This window comes from Odontesthes bonariensis, chromosome 5, assembly GCF_027942865.1.
Source record: "Odontesthes bonariensis isolate fOdoBon6 chromosome 5, fOdoBon6.hap1, whole genome shotgun sequence".
Lineage (NCBI taxonomy): Eukaryota > Metazoa > Chordata > Actinopteri > Atheriniformes > Atherinopsidae > Odontesthes > Odontesthes bonariensis.
In genome coordinates this window covers 7,485,170-7,499,491 of record NC_134510.1, presented here as the reverse complement: position 1 = coordinate 7,499,491, position 14,322 = coordinate 7,485,170, and the positions used below count along the sequence as shown (strand labels likewise).

General features: G+C 41.3%; 1 protein-coding gene across 2 annotated transcripts in view; it reads left to right on the top strand.

Annotated features, from left to right (window-relative positions):
* The first annotated feature begins 1,812 nt into the window (after nt 1-1,812).
* The window catches only part of enpp2 (ectonucleotide pyrophosphatase/phosphodiesterase 2), a 63,512-nt gene continuing 51,002 nt past the window's right edge, over nt 1,813-14,322 (top strand). For both annotated transcript variants that reach the window (XM_075464723.1, XM_075464722.1), the window contains exons 1-4: nt 1,813-1,892; nt 2,447-2,552; nt 12,336-12,491; nt 13,882-14,007. In XM_075464723.1, coding sequence (XP_075320838.1) covers nt 1,875-1,892; nt 2,447-2,552; nt 12,336-12,491; nt 13,882-14,007 — 406 coding nt within the window. In that variant the 5' untranslated portion in view covers nt 1,813-1,874. The remainder of the gene's footprint in view (nt 1,893-2,446; nt 2,553-12,335; nt 12,492-13,881; nt 14,008-14,322) is intronic.

Here is a 14,322-nt window from a genome sequence, read left to right as displayed (position 1 = left end):
GACAAAAAGTGGCTGATTTTCTTTCTCACTTCCTGCAGTAAATGATGTATTATTTATTAGTTTGCATGTTCTCCTCGTGTATGCGTGGGTTCTCTCTAGGTACTCCTGCTTCCTCCCACCATCCAAAAACATGCATGTCAGGTTAACTGGTGACTACATTGTCCCTGTAGTGAGTGTGAGTGTCCATGGTTGTGCGTCTCGTTTGTCTCGGTGTGGCCCTGTGATGGACTGGCGAACCTTTCAGGGTGTACCCTGCCTCTCGTCCAAAAACAGCTGGGATAGGGTCCACCCCCCCACCCACGACCCTGAATTGGATTAAGCGTGTATAGAAAATGATGAACAACAACAATAGATCATCCACTGTAAAAAAGTCCTCACCAACTCGGACCCCTAGGAAGAAGCCTATCCATTAGGGACGCAGCAGCAAGTCAATTTTTGCAATATAGAAGACCTGTAACACATCAGTTACACTGAATATCACCTGACTTATCATCCATCCATCCATTTTCTATAACTGCTGATTCCGTTGGTCGGGTCGCGGGGGGGCTGGAGCCTATCCCAGCGGTCATTGGGCGAGAGGCGGGGTACACCCTGGACAGGTCATCAGTCCATCACAGGGCCACATAGAGACAAACGAGACAAACAACCACACACACGCTCGCTCCAAGGGACAATTTTAGAGACACCAATTAACCTATCATGCATGTTTTTGGACAGTGGGAGGAAGCCAGAGTACCCGGAGAGAACCCACACATACACGGGGAGAACATGCAAACTCCACACAGAAAGGCCTCAGCCGGGAGTTGAACCTGGAACCCTCTTGCTGTATAATAAACTGAAATGCGTGGCAGGAATATTTCACAAAAAGGGATTCATGAGATTTAAGTAGTTCTAGTTGTGGTAATCCACAACTAGAACTATTTCTATGGAAGTAATCAGCTGCGGAAGTCCACTTATTAAATCAACATTTAAAATGGCTTAGTTTAAGGTGAGAAGTGACATGTGGAATGTGTTATGTGGAAAAAGCATTTATTGAGCAGCATATTGTTGCCACAGGAAAAACGAAGCACCGTCATGCAAAGTGAAGTTAAATTTTATTCAATTTTCACACTGAAAACCCACCAAATTGAGTTATTTGCCAGTGGTGATAAGCAGTTATTCACTGTTGGTTCCACGTGGAGTTCTCCAAGATGTGCTCATTTAGATATTTTCATTCTGAAACCGTCACCAAACCATTTGTGGCGGATGAACCCATTCCTGCAAAGTGAGAAGTGTTCGAGTCATTTCTACTTTCTGTGTCTGACAGTCCACATGAAGTGTTCCAAACTCACCAGGTCCTTATGGACCAAGAGCAAAAGTTCTAAATCTGATGCAGTCTCTGTAAAAGCTGCTGTATAGTTAGATAAGTAGCTACCTAAAGAATAGAATATTTGGGATTTTTCTCCCTCATATTCTGTCACTTTTCACAACACACGTGCCAAACTAAAATAGGGATTGGAATCTCTGGTTGAGCTGTCATGTGTGGAGCAGATCTACTACACCCAGTGTGCCCACCTTGTGGAAAATCCTTAATCCCCTCCAGTTCTGATTCAGAATCGTTGTCACTGCTTAAGATAGCCGGATTGGTATGAATATTACTGACAGTGTGATTTTGAAACTTCAGTCAACTCCTGAGTCAGCCCAGCATAATCCACATGCGGGTTCAGACAGGAGCCCCCCTTCACCGCAGCACCAGTAGGATTCCAGTCCGCTTCTGCAGTCTCCTCCCCTCTCCTCCTGTCCTCTTTAACGGTTCTCCCCTCCGGTGGTCTTTTGGTTTGGAACGTGGTCACCCTTGGACCTGCAACTCAGGACTTTAAGCCCGACACGGAAACATGTTGCTTCAGAAACTGGTACGGTAAGAGTCGCCTCAGAAAATGTTCCTATGATGCGTAAAATCCGACTTCAGTTCAGCGTCGGAGGTATCTTCTGGTAGTTAGCGCGCTATTTGTTGAGCTCAAAGGGACATTTTCTTGACATTGTCTGCATTTTGCCATCCTTCTGCCCTCCTGCCCTTTCCTCTTGCTCTGCACAATGCTTCTGTCAGTTTCGTGTGGCGAAGGGCTCGCCAAACAATCCGAAGCAACCGTTGTGGCCCGAGCTCCCTCTGAACGGAGGCGCAGCGCTCCTGGCATGGTGCTCCGCAGAATGATGTTTTATCTGCCTCTGGGGGATCTGGTTACTTTTTGAAATTCAGCATTTTGTAGTGATCCCTGAGAATGTTAAGCCAAGCGAAATACTGAAGATGGGAACGCATAAAAGCAAAGAAGGCAGACTTGGCACAAGAGTGAAATTATGAGATAAGGGGTTGCTGTTGCTCTGCCCTCTGTGAACTCCATGCCTGTAATGCAGCAGATGCACAGTATGAATGACTGCTCTAATGTGAGCTCTGCTGTTGTTCTCCCAGTTCGTGTGGATCCTGTCAGCCCTGTATGGCTCTGACTTGTGTTGGGCTTTTGTCTATGGTCGGCCCAAACGCTCAGGAGAAGATGGGACCTCAGCCAGGACAGAATGTGAGTACACTGTTCTTCTGAAACATCTTTGAACCGTGGCCCTGACACGTTTTACTCAGCAGAGGTTGGATTAAAAAGAAACATGTGAGCCCTCCCCAGCTACAATGTGTCCGACTGTCACAGTGTCTTTGTGGAAAAGAAGGCAAGAAAAGAATGTCTCTCTCAGCAAAAACACAATTTCCTTCCTCTGACCTTTAATAAAATGCTTGCGGTTGTGAGCTCCCCTTCACAGGTTCTGACATATTGAATGGAACAACATGACTGAAGTTTTGGGTAAATATTTATAAATAGATTATGCGTCAACAAAAAAAATACAAAGCAGTCAATATCTTAGGTTACTTTTAACCACAACATTGCTAAAAGAAAAAGCATCTCGAATCTGTACTATGTATGAAATGTACCTCAAGTCCAACAGGAAAAGGTGTGAAGGTTTTAGAAGGAGAGGAATGTTTAAATTCCTTTAAATGTTCTTCTACGTAGACAGTGCACTCAGCCAACGGAAGGAACGTTGGAAGATACTTTTCTTGATTAGAAATCAACAGCAGCACTTAGAAACTTCTAAAGTCATGTATTTGTAGATCATTAGTTTATTATGAGCTACATTAAAAACAAACTGTGTGTACCAATCCCCACACACCGGGGGGCGCTGCAGAGTGGCATGAGCTCCATCAGTCCATAACCCAAACAAGATGAGGGGAGGCTCACAGCTCTGTGAAAGACTGCATAGGCAAATAGTTCAAATAGTTCAACGGTTATTTCTCAATGTAAAGTATGTAAGACTTGGATTTTTTTTTCATCTACAGATCAAAGTGTAATTAAGATAGTCAAATAATCTGGAGAAATGTCTACAGTATCCAGGGGACACTGCTGAAAACTGATGGTTCTGCATGATGCAGTATGATTCTGTGGTTGCACTGCATGAGCTCAGGAACATCATCACTCAGCTTGTCCAGACATCTGAACAAAAATAAAAGTTATAATCTACCATGCAAAGAAATAAAGAAACAATCTTCAATTGTTCATTTACTTTTTGAGAAGAGGAGGTCATTCCTGTCCTTTGGTCAATTTGAAATTCTTTTTAGAATTCATGTCATCTGGTTAAAGAGGAGAGGGGCAATCAGTTCAGAAGCCTGCATCTTTAAACTGAGGAGGGGTTGCATTAAAAATGAGGAATATGGGGAGGATTTGGACCAACACACACTGCCATCCAAACAACATCTGTCTGAGGAAAAACCGTTTATTTCAGCAAGACAAAGACTAAACACAACTACAGCAGAAGAAACTCTTGGTGATAAACGAGCCTGCCTGCAGTCCAGACTTCCCACCCACAAAACCTGAGAATTATAGAAGGGAATTTCAAAGTAAGCACAAGAAACATGTGCTACAAAAAAAAAAAAAATGGACCCGACTCAGTGAATAATTCCTTAAATTCAACAATTAACCTTCTAATACTGGCTCAGCACCTAAGGAGGAACCTCCTGATCCCTATAATCCCTACATAGATCAGTGCTAACCAACATATCATTGGGGTCATCAGGTGGGAACCTCCTTACATCAGTGTTTCGTGAAGTTGGGCCCACGACACCTCCAGGAGGCTAGACAGTGATCACTGGCGTCCCAGAGCCACTCCCCTAATGTCAGCCATCACTGCTCCTCACACCACAACAACCATATTTTCTTCCACAACCACAAGCTACCCCAGCTTCTCACCAACTGCACACTAGTCATAGCGGGGTGGGGGTACAAACCCCTGTTCGGGTAGGGTGTAGAAATAGAAGAGGTAAAGATAAGTAAGAATGGGTTTCAAACCCTGGTTCGGGTAGGGGGTAATGAAAGTATAGAGCAGTGGTTGCCAACCCCTTGATCGCGATCGACTGGTAGATCTTTGAAACGTTCCCTGTAGATCCTGTAAATAATAGAGAAATAATTACACAAATACATTATGGCTGATGTAATGCTAATGTTCAGTTTTGCAAGCGCCTCTCTTTTCTCTCTATCTTATACTTATCTTATACATTTATCTCAGTTTTTTGACATTGACATGAATTTTTAATGGAAAAAGCAAGTGCTCATCAGAAAAAAAAATAACTAGCTGCTGTGCTGCATCAGTACACCACCATTGTCTGATGTAAACTGGACAAGGATCAGCCAAATGTGTTCAGTTGGATAATTAAGCTCATTGAAAGTTCTTTTCAGAACTTTTCAGTACAAACAAATTCTAAGCTCAAATTTAGTTGCCAGAGTGGTTCAGCTCAGGCAGTGTGAAGTGTATTTTGGATGCTCGTTAATGTATCTTGGCCAAGTGTAGGTAGAACATGCCCAAAGCTATGCTCCAACTCCAAAACACAAGCAAGAAGTAACTTTTGGGGTTATTGTATTTATTTATTTATTCATTTAATTCATTTTATTTTATTTACAGAATAAATCTTGAACTTTGTCTTCGCCTCAGCCATCCAGAAGTCAACCCGCTTCACTCGCCTAAATACAAACAACATATAGCTTCACAGGAATTTTGTTATTTTTTTCTATACAAAGTGTCTGCCAGTGCAAATGAAATGCGTGAGCAAATGTAGAGATGAGTTTACAACGGATCACTGTGACCCTGTGAGGTGGGATTTGATGGTCTGTGTGTGTTTTTGAGGAGTGTGTTTGTGCTGCTTTACGTTGAGTCAATATTAAAAGTGTGTCGGAGATGGTTCTCTGCTCCAGATTCTAGAACCCTGTCGACACTGTGGTGTAGGCTCTCAGGGTCGCATACCAGGTCTGGAATCTGTTTGCAATGTTTATGCTGCATTTATACAAAAAAAGAAGTTAAAATGTATCTCTGCTCACTGTTCATGTTGATCTGCAAGCAACTGTGGTGCATGTCATGTTTTCTCCACCTGAACAGCTTTTCTGACATCAGAGTTAAAGTATAAAGTTGGGAAAGTTTATGTCACCCCAACTCATTTGATCATCAATTTGAACAACTCTGACAGCTTGGTGGAAATGTTTATTCCGCAGTAATTTGTTGCCAATAGGTAAGGGAGGGGGTGCATGTGGGGATGCAGCCATCCAATCTCCCCACTCAATGGCAGAATGGTAGATTTAGTCCAATTTATTGCGTAAAATGCTTGCATTTCAACCAGCGTTTGTACTGCATTTGGTGCTCGGGCCAATTGAGTGTAACACCTTTGATAGTGTCCTTAAAGTTTCCAAAGTCAGAGCAGTTCTTACATGGACAGTTAAGATAGATGATAGACAGATTAATGAGAGTAGATATCATTTCCCCCACATTTCTTTACAGATTTGAAGATGTTGCTCTTGCGCTTCCTTTTGGTAAACTTCCTGGTTCCAGTCCACCATTGAAAGAGTGAGCTCCTTTTGTATGACCAGCTTGAGAAGCTTGGCGCTTTGTTTGCTGACAATAGCTTTGGCTCAGCTCTGAATTGTATTAAAATGAAGTGAATTGAATAATAATTTATTCATCCTGAAATTGGGAATTATTGTGCAGCATAAAGAATCAATACTAGTCACTGATTATAAAACAGTAATGCTTGAGAGTTATTTCTGTTGGAATAAAAGGAATGACCTCTTGTAAAGTCTTTGTTGCAGCAGAGCTGAAGAGGCCTCTGGTTGAACACACTGTATTATATAGATTGTGTACATTTTTGCCTTTATATTGAGTGGCTTTAGTAGCATTCTTCTTTTTACAATAAACTCCAGGGGTTCCAGAGCAATGCCCAGCTATTCAATTCAATTCAGTTTTATTTATATAGCGCCAAATAACAACAAATGTAATGGAATCATAGTCCAGTCAATTCAAATTCATTAAATTCCAAATTGGTCCAATTCACACAAAGGCAATAAAAGAAATGTTTCCTATTTAAGGAAACTAACAGATTGCACCAAAACTTCTCTTTGATCCAATCCCCTGCCTTGAGCATGCACAAAGAGAACGGTGAAAAGAAACAACTCCCATCTGGGGCCATCTCCCTCGACCAGCTGGGTGTTGAGGACAGGAAAGAGGGGACAACAAGCACCGTAACACCAGGCCAGGGATACCTGCTGAGAGAGAGAAACACAAGTTAATGACAACAATAATGTCATATGTACATGGAGAGTAAAGAGAGCAGAGTGAAGAGAGGTGCATCATGGGAGGTCCCCCAGCAGTGAAGGCCAATAGCTGCATAACTATGGGATGTTTCAGGGTCACCTGAGCCATCCCTTATTAAAACCTTTATGAAAAAGGAAAGTTTTAAGCCTCATCTTAAAGGTAGAGAGGGTGTCTGCTTCCTGAACCCAAACTGGCAGCTGGTTCCAAGGAGAGGGGCCTGATGACTGAAGGCTCTGCCTCCCATTCTACTTTTAGAAACTCTGGGAACCTCAAGTAAACCTGCAGTCTGAGAGAGAAGTGCTATGTTAGGAAAATATCTTATAATGAGATCTTTAAGATGTGATGGAGCTCAGTCATTAAGAGCTTTATATGTGAGGAGAAGAATTTTAATTTCTGTTCTGAATTGAACAGGGAACCAATGAAGAGAAGCTAAAACTGGAGAAATGTTATCTTGCCTGCTAATTCTCATCAGAACTCTGGCTGCAGTATTTTGTCTAATATGGAAGTATTGATCAAGGGGAAAACCTTGTTGAACAGTCTGGTTGGGATTAGGTATAGCAAAGATGTTGATGAAGCTATCGTTAACTCAGAGAGCTTGACTGGACACAAACAGTCTGATAACAAATCATTTTCATCAAGATCAAGATATTTCTAAAGGTGCTGTACTTGATGATACATCAGGGACATAAGTGGGAAGGATTCCATAATTTTTTATGTCTGAAAGAAACAATTTTATTTGTGAAGAAGCTCATGAAATCATCACTGCTGAGAGTTAAAGGAATAACTGGCTCAACAGACCTCGGACTCTTAGTCAGACTGGCTACAGCGCTGAAAAGAAACCTGGGATTGTTCTTATTCTCTTCTATCAATGATGAATAATAAGCAGTTCTATGAAACTATCTTTCCAGACTAATTGAGATTCTTCTAAATTAGAGGAGCATCATTTTCTTTCCAGCTTTCATGCAGTCTGCTTTATAGAACCCAGCTGTGAATTGAACCAAGGAGCCAGCCTCTTCTGATCGATAAACTTCTTTTTCAGAGGAGTAACATTGTCCAATGTTGTACGCATTGAAGCTGTTGCACCATTAACAAGACAATAAAGTTTTACAGGAGTAAAGTTTAGGTAGCTGTCGTCTGTTGTTTTTGCACATGGCAGTGAAGAAAATGATAATGGAATAAATCTTTAAATTTGGTTGCAGCATTCTCTGATAGGGACATGAATTAATTTCTTCTCTGGAAGCTGCTTAGTCAAGTAATGTAAACTCAAAAGTAGGGCTGGGCGAGTTAACTCGTTATTATCGCGTTAACTTGTTAATTATTTAACGCCGATAAATATTTTATCGTGCATTAACGCAGGTTTTAATATTGTAAAACTCTGTTGCCCACAGGCTTTTATTTTGTAAAAGTCTGTTGCTGTCTGCTGTGGAACCGGAAAAGAAAGTAATCGGCGGATTCACCAAACATGGAGAAGGGTACGGAACTTTTACTCTGCCATTAAAGTTCTTCCAGACGGCGGAGTCGACAGAACCAAAGTCATCTGTAAACACTGCCAAGTTGAATCGTCTTATCACCGTAGTAGTTCCAGTCTAAAATATCACTTAAAGGCAAAACACACAACTGATAGCAGCAAGTCATTCAAGGAAACAGACAGTGGAGCGAGGCTTCTACATAAAAACTACAGAAAGATGCTGATGTTAAAAGTGTGTTTGCACAACAAATGTTATGGCACTTTCATTCATATGGCAGCACATTTAAAATAAAACTAAATGCTAAAAGCTATACACTACTTTTGAATTCATTTTGGATTTTGCGTACAAATGCGATTAATCGTGATTAATCAGGGAAACCATGTGATTAATTAGATTAAACATTTTAATCGTTGCCCAGCCCTACTCAAAAGTTATAAAAAATGCCACGTTTCTGACTATTGAGCTGCCAATTACCAGGGTTTCATCCTCAGCTGGTGTGTCGCTGAGTGGGGAGAAGGGGACATCACTTTTTTTTACCTTTGCCTCTCCACCACCATTTCTAATACAATAATGTTTCTACAAACAGAAGCACAGCTGTGCTATGGAATCTCCAGTGTAGCTCACCTTTATATGGAGGAAGTGGAAAGCAAAGCACTGAGCTCATACAAAGGAACAAAGCCAAATCACTGGTTCAGATATGTGGACGACACCTGGGTCAAGATCAAAAACTCAAGAATTGGAGGCTTTCACAGAGCACATCAACTTAGTGTACAGCAACATCAAGGTCACAAGGAAGGATGCAAAAGACCACAAGCTGCTGTTTTTGGACTGTGCCGTGTAGATTCAAGAGGATGGAAGTATTAACACTGAGCTTTACAGGAAACCCACACATACAGACCAGTACCTGCTTTTTGACTCACACTGTAACACAAACTGGCTGTCATCATAATTCTACATCGGCCGGCTGAGAGTGTACCTACTAAGGCTGAGGGAAAACAAAAGGAACATCAGCACTCCAAGAAAACTCTTCAAACCTGTGGATACCCAAGCTGGACCGTTGTCAAATCAGCAATCAGCACATCTGGACCAAACCACACAGGTAGAGAAGCTACTGTAAGAAAAACAGACACAAACATACTGTAATTCCATATGGGGCAGGAGTCTCAGAGAAACTTAGAAGGATCTTCTCCAAACATGACATTCCAGTATATTTCAAATCCAAGAAAAACCCTCATACAGAGACTGGTTCACCCAAAGGACAAAAACACCCAAACAAAACCTGAGTGGTGTTGTGTACGCAGTGCAGCGAAGAGTGTGCAGATCTCTATACAGTATAAGAGAGACCAAACAACAGCTCCACAAGTACATGGTGCAACATGAGAGCCACCTGTTCAGGTCAACACACAGGAGTGCACTCACATCTCAAGGAAAAGGAACACTCTTTTGAGGACAGTAATGTTCACATTCTGAATAGAGAAGACAGGCTGTTTGTGTGAGGAGTCAAGGAAGCCATCTATGTTAAACTGGAAAAAAACAGCTTTGAACAGAGGGGGTGGTCTCAGGTATCACCTTTCCTGCATCATTTTTTGACAATATCAGCAATATGGTGGTGGTGTTAGTAGCACTGGGATTAAGAATTACAAATGTTCCAAACTAGCCATACTTTATAACCAACCTGCCACATTAAACATCCACCCATACCCACTTAATCCATTGGTTGGGTCGTGGGGGGGCTGGAGCCTATCCCAGCGGTCATCGGGCAAGAGGCGGGGTACACCCTGGACAGATATCCAGTCTACCACAGCGCCACATGAGACAAACAACCACACACCTAAGGAAAACATTTTTTGGACACCAATTAACCCAACATGCATGTTTTTGGACAGTGGGAGGAAGCCGGAGTACCCAGAGAGAACCCACACATACACAGGGAGAACATGCAAATTCCACACAGAAAGGGAGTTGCCTCCCAGCCGGGAGTTGAACCTGGGACCCTCCTGCTGTGAGGTGACGGTGCTAACCACCACACCACCGTGCAGCCCCGCCACATTAAACAGAAATTCCAAATAGTGTAAGCAGCAGCTCAGTCTCTCTTATACAGTGGCTTGAAGTGAATACAGTGTTAGCTGGGATGATACAGATTATGTAAATAAATTTGTTATCAAATATGTTGAGAATTTACCCGGTTATTGAGAAACCCAGTGGCATTACACAGTAAAATCTGTCAGCAGAAGGCGGACTCTCTGCGGCTTGAGTGCAGAAATTGCTAGCAAGACTGTGTGAGATGCATTAGAAAAAAACACTGTTTAGCAATATGTACCATATGACACAAACCCACACCATGTAACTATTGCACAAGTGAAAAGTTCCATAATGTAGCCTTTTCTCAAACTAACTTGAGTTTTTTTCTGGTTTGAGTGCTGCTAGATTGGTTTTGGTACGATTTTGGGAATTGCTTATGTGCATTCAAAAATCCACTTTTGGTTGGAATAACACAATAATGTGTTTGTTTTTCTAGTGTCATGTAAATGTGCTTAATAACTACTTATGTATACTTCACATGACCTTAGTTAAAAAGAATAGCTTTAAACAGCAAAATGCTGGGTTTTTTGGTTTGTTGTTTCCACTTCTGTTGTAGTTTAACATCTTGTGATAAGCCAAGGCTTACACAACCTGATTTCAGCAGCCACAAATGTTCTACATGGAACATACGGTCTGCCGGACCTCAACTTTCAGAGAGCACAAGTGGTGCTTTGCAGATTGAAAGCAGAAGTTCTCATGTTGTTCTTGATAATTCTTACAAATCCTAAACCTATTTCAGACATGTTAAAAATGTTAGAAACTAGATTTCTAGATGACAGGGACAATACATAAATTCAGTCTGTGTTCGAGCAGCTTCTCGGTTTCATATAATATCAAGTGAAAACATTCAGACTCATAGAGCTGTGAGAACACTGTATGTACTGAGATAACAAGGCACCACCAAAAATGTACTTTTCAAATGCCCCCACTGGGACGAAGCAGGAATGGGTCTAATAGAAAATAAAGTATCCAAGTTTTGCTCTGCTTTGACACACACACACGCACTGTTTGAATTTTTTATGCTGATCAGCCAATTGCCACAAAGTGCAGGTCCTTGATTTTTTTCAGCTTAAAGTCGAAGAAACTCCCCACTGGAACACACAAACATACATTCAAACTCCCGTTGGCATACTCAGGATTTCTCTACGAGGTCTATTTTTTTTTTCACAAGAGAGTTCACAGAGAACACGTTGTTAGAAATGCAGCAGTAAGTTGTCACACTTTCAGGTCTTTAGGATGTCTTCAGTAAAGTAACCGGGTCTATTCACACGTGTCCCAGGAGACAAATTTAGCCACGCTTCTTTGGATATTAAGTGAAGCATTCCCGTCTTTCAGAACCTGAATGTCCTTACAGTGAGATAGCATTAGCATAGTTTGGATTCCTGGAGATCAGCTAACTTTTAGTGAGCGTTGACTTTTGTACTAGGTATGTACAGACCTTTAGTCACACTTATTGTGAGCTATTGTTCCTTTTAAGGACAAGATTGAAGTCCAGCTTTTGATAAACTTTGTGACCAGTTACAATAACTTATAAGCTGACTTTTTCAAAAAAAAATTTATTGCATTTAGTCACAAAATACCAACATTTCATCCAGGGTGGATGTTTCAAAGCTCAAACTTTTAAGAAACTGACTTGATCAGCCATGACATTTGTGAGCATAACAAAGTGTTACGTCAAAATTTGTTGACAATGTTTTGATAATCCACAGGTTTTCTCCAGCAAATAGCCATCCATCCATTTAATTATTTTATTCAGAGTCGGGGTTTGGAGCTCATCCCAGCTCCAATATGGGGAGAGGCTGGATACACCCTGGAACGGTCACCAGTCTATCAGAGACAAACAACAATGCATGCTCACATTCACCTCCAGGGTCAATTTAGAAGCACAAATAACTTAACATGCATGTTTTTGGATGGTGGGAGGAGAGAATTAGAACTAGGAACCCTCTTGCTGTAACCACCACACCATCATGCACTCTAAAAATAGCTATAACAGCAAAAAGAAGAAGAGACACCTTCATCGCGTCGCCACTTTTAGACGTTTAGCGATAGATTTATTCCTGAAATGAATTTTCAGCTCACACAGAGTAACACTGAACCTCAAATCTTCTTGAGCTCTGTTTCTCTTGTTCTCAGCTCGCTCTGCACCTCAGTACGTGCCGACCTCCAACTCCTGCAGGAGCAGGTGTTTTGAGCTGGTGGAGGTGGAGCCACCAAACTGTCGCTGTGACAACCTCTGTAAGACCTACAACAGCTGCTGCTCTGACTTTGACCAGCTCTGCCTCAGGACAGGTACTCCCTCTCAGTCCCTGCTTGTCCTATGATGACAGCCCGTCACCCCACCTTCCCATAAATTAACGTCATGTTTCAGCTGTGACTGCAGGAGCTAAGATGTCTCCCAGATTGTGGACAACATGTTGTCTGTCAGGGAACAGGAACTCAAGGCTGCTCTTTATGATGTAGGTTAGGTTTGGGGGGCCAAAGAAAAAGATTTGATTTGATTTGATTTGATTTTGAGAAATCCTTGGAGATCTTGTATTTAAACTGTTAGGAGATATTTATTTCTCCAACATATAATGTCACTTTCATCTGTTTGTAGTTATGCTTTTGAGAGAAAAGAATAGGTTGGCAGATATCTGTCACACAATAAAGCGAAGAGCTTTCAGATGTGTCGGTGGTGTGTGTGCTTGCTGCTGTCTGCCTGTGTGGGAGACTGCAGTGATGAAACAGGCGGAGAGGAACACAACACGCCTGTAAACGTCAGCAGTGTAGTTTGGGAGAAAGAAAAATCATTTGTTCTAATTTTCAGAACCTCAGACATACACGGTGAGTGTGTCACAGTGGCAAAGGCTGGTCTCTACTTCAGCATGCACTTTGTATGCAGTGTATTTTATGGTAAATTGCATCTGGAACAGTGGGATTTATCAGTAAAACACATATATTGAGTATTATATTGCATTTTGTTTTTGTTCTTTAGATACTTTTATTTTGGATGGAGTTTTTGTTTGATGTTTTCTTGTTTAATTTACTTTAAGAAAGGAGACTTTACTTCTACAACTGCTGCTTTTGAAGTTGAACTTTGTAACATTGTTGGCCATACCTGGGTTTTTCTTTCATTTGAAAAATAATTTTGTTTGATCAAGGCTTGCAAACATCCAGTTATATCATATTAAAGTCTAATGTCCAGCTGTGCAGTCAGGGGATGGAAATAAGTAGTGGACTTCATGACATGTGCTTCTTCCATATTGAGCAAGCTGTGTGTGTTTGTTGTTATTTCTCCGTCTCTCAGTTGCTGTGTCAACATTTCCCCCTGCACTACCCATATTGGTGGTCTGATTTTTTTGCTTTCTCCTTCAAACTAGCACGCTTTGGCCTCCACTGCCTTGCCACTGCAGTCCTCCCTGTGCTTGAAAGTCATGATATACTTGTTTCACCCTGACAGTGTCAAATCCTACCTTAAAACCCTCTGTGCTTATTAAGTAATCTCCAGAAGACAGAATGTAAAGTCATTGTAGGCATCATGCTGCCGCCAAATGAACATCATGATAATACTGTGGCTTCATATTAATCTAATGGGGATTAGTTTAGCCTGTGGCAATAGTTTAGAGTCTGCAGTTTTTTATACTTGTGTGAAGAGGTTTTCTACTTTGAAGTGAGGCTCCTGTGTTGGTCCTGCATACAGATGGGGGTTATGAGTGCAGTAAGAGTCGGTGTGGGGAGACTCGAAGCGAACAGCATGCCTGCCACTGCTCTGACGACTGTTTGGCCAGAGGAGACTGCTGTACCAACTACAAGAAACTATGTAAAGGTTTGGAACTTTAAGTATCACCTATCAGTTTGTATATATCTTTATTTATATATTAATGTTCAAGAATTTGAGGTGTCAATTATTCCACTTTATTTGATATTATTTGAATTGTTTTTGTATCTGTGCATGAGGAGATATTGTCTGGAATTAATTGGTCTAAAAATTTTAAACTTAAAGCAAACAAGTTTATTCTCATTTTAGATGTAATATGCTCATGTAAATATTAGTGATGAGTCTAAACATAGATATTTGGTTACCTTTTCATCTTTATTTATCATATCAGTATTGATAAAAAGTCATTCAAGTTATTGGAGG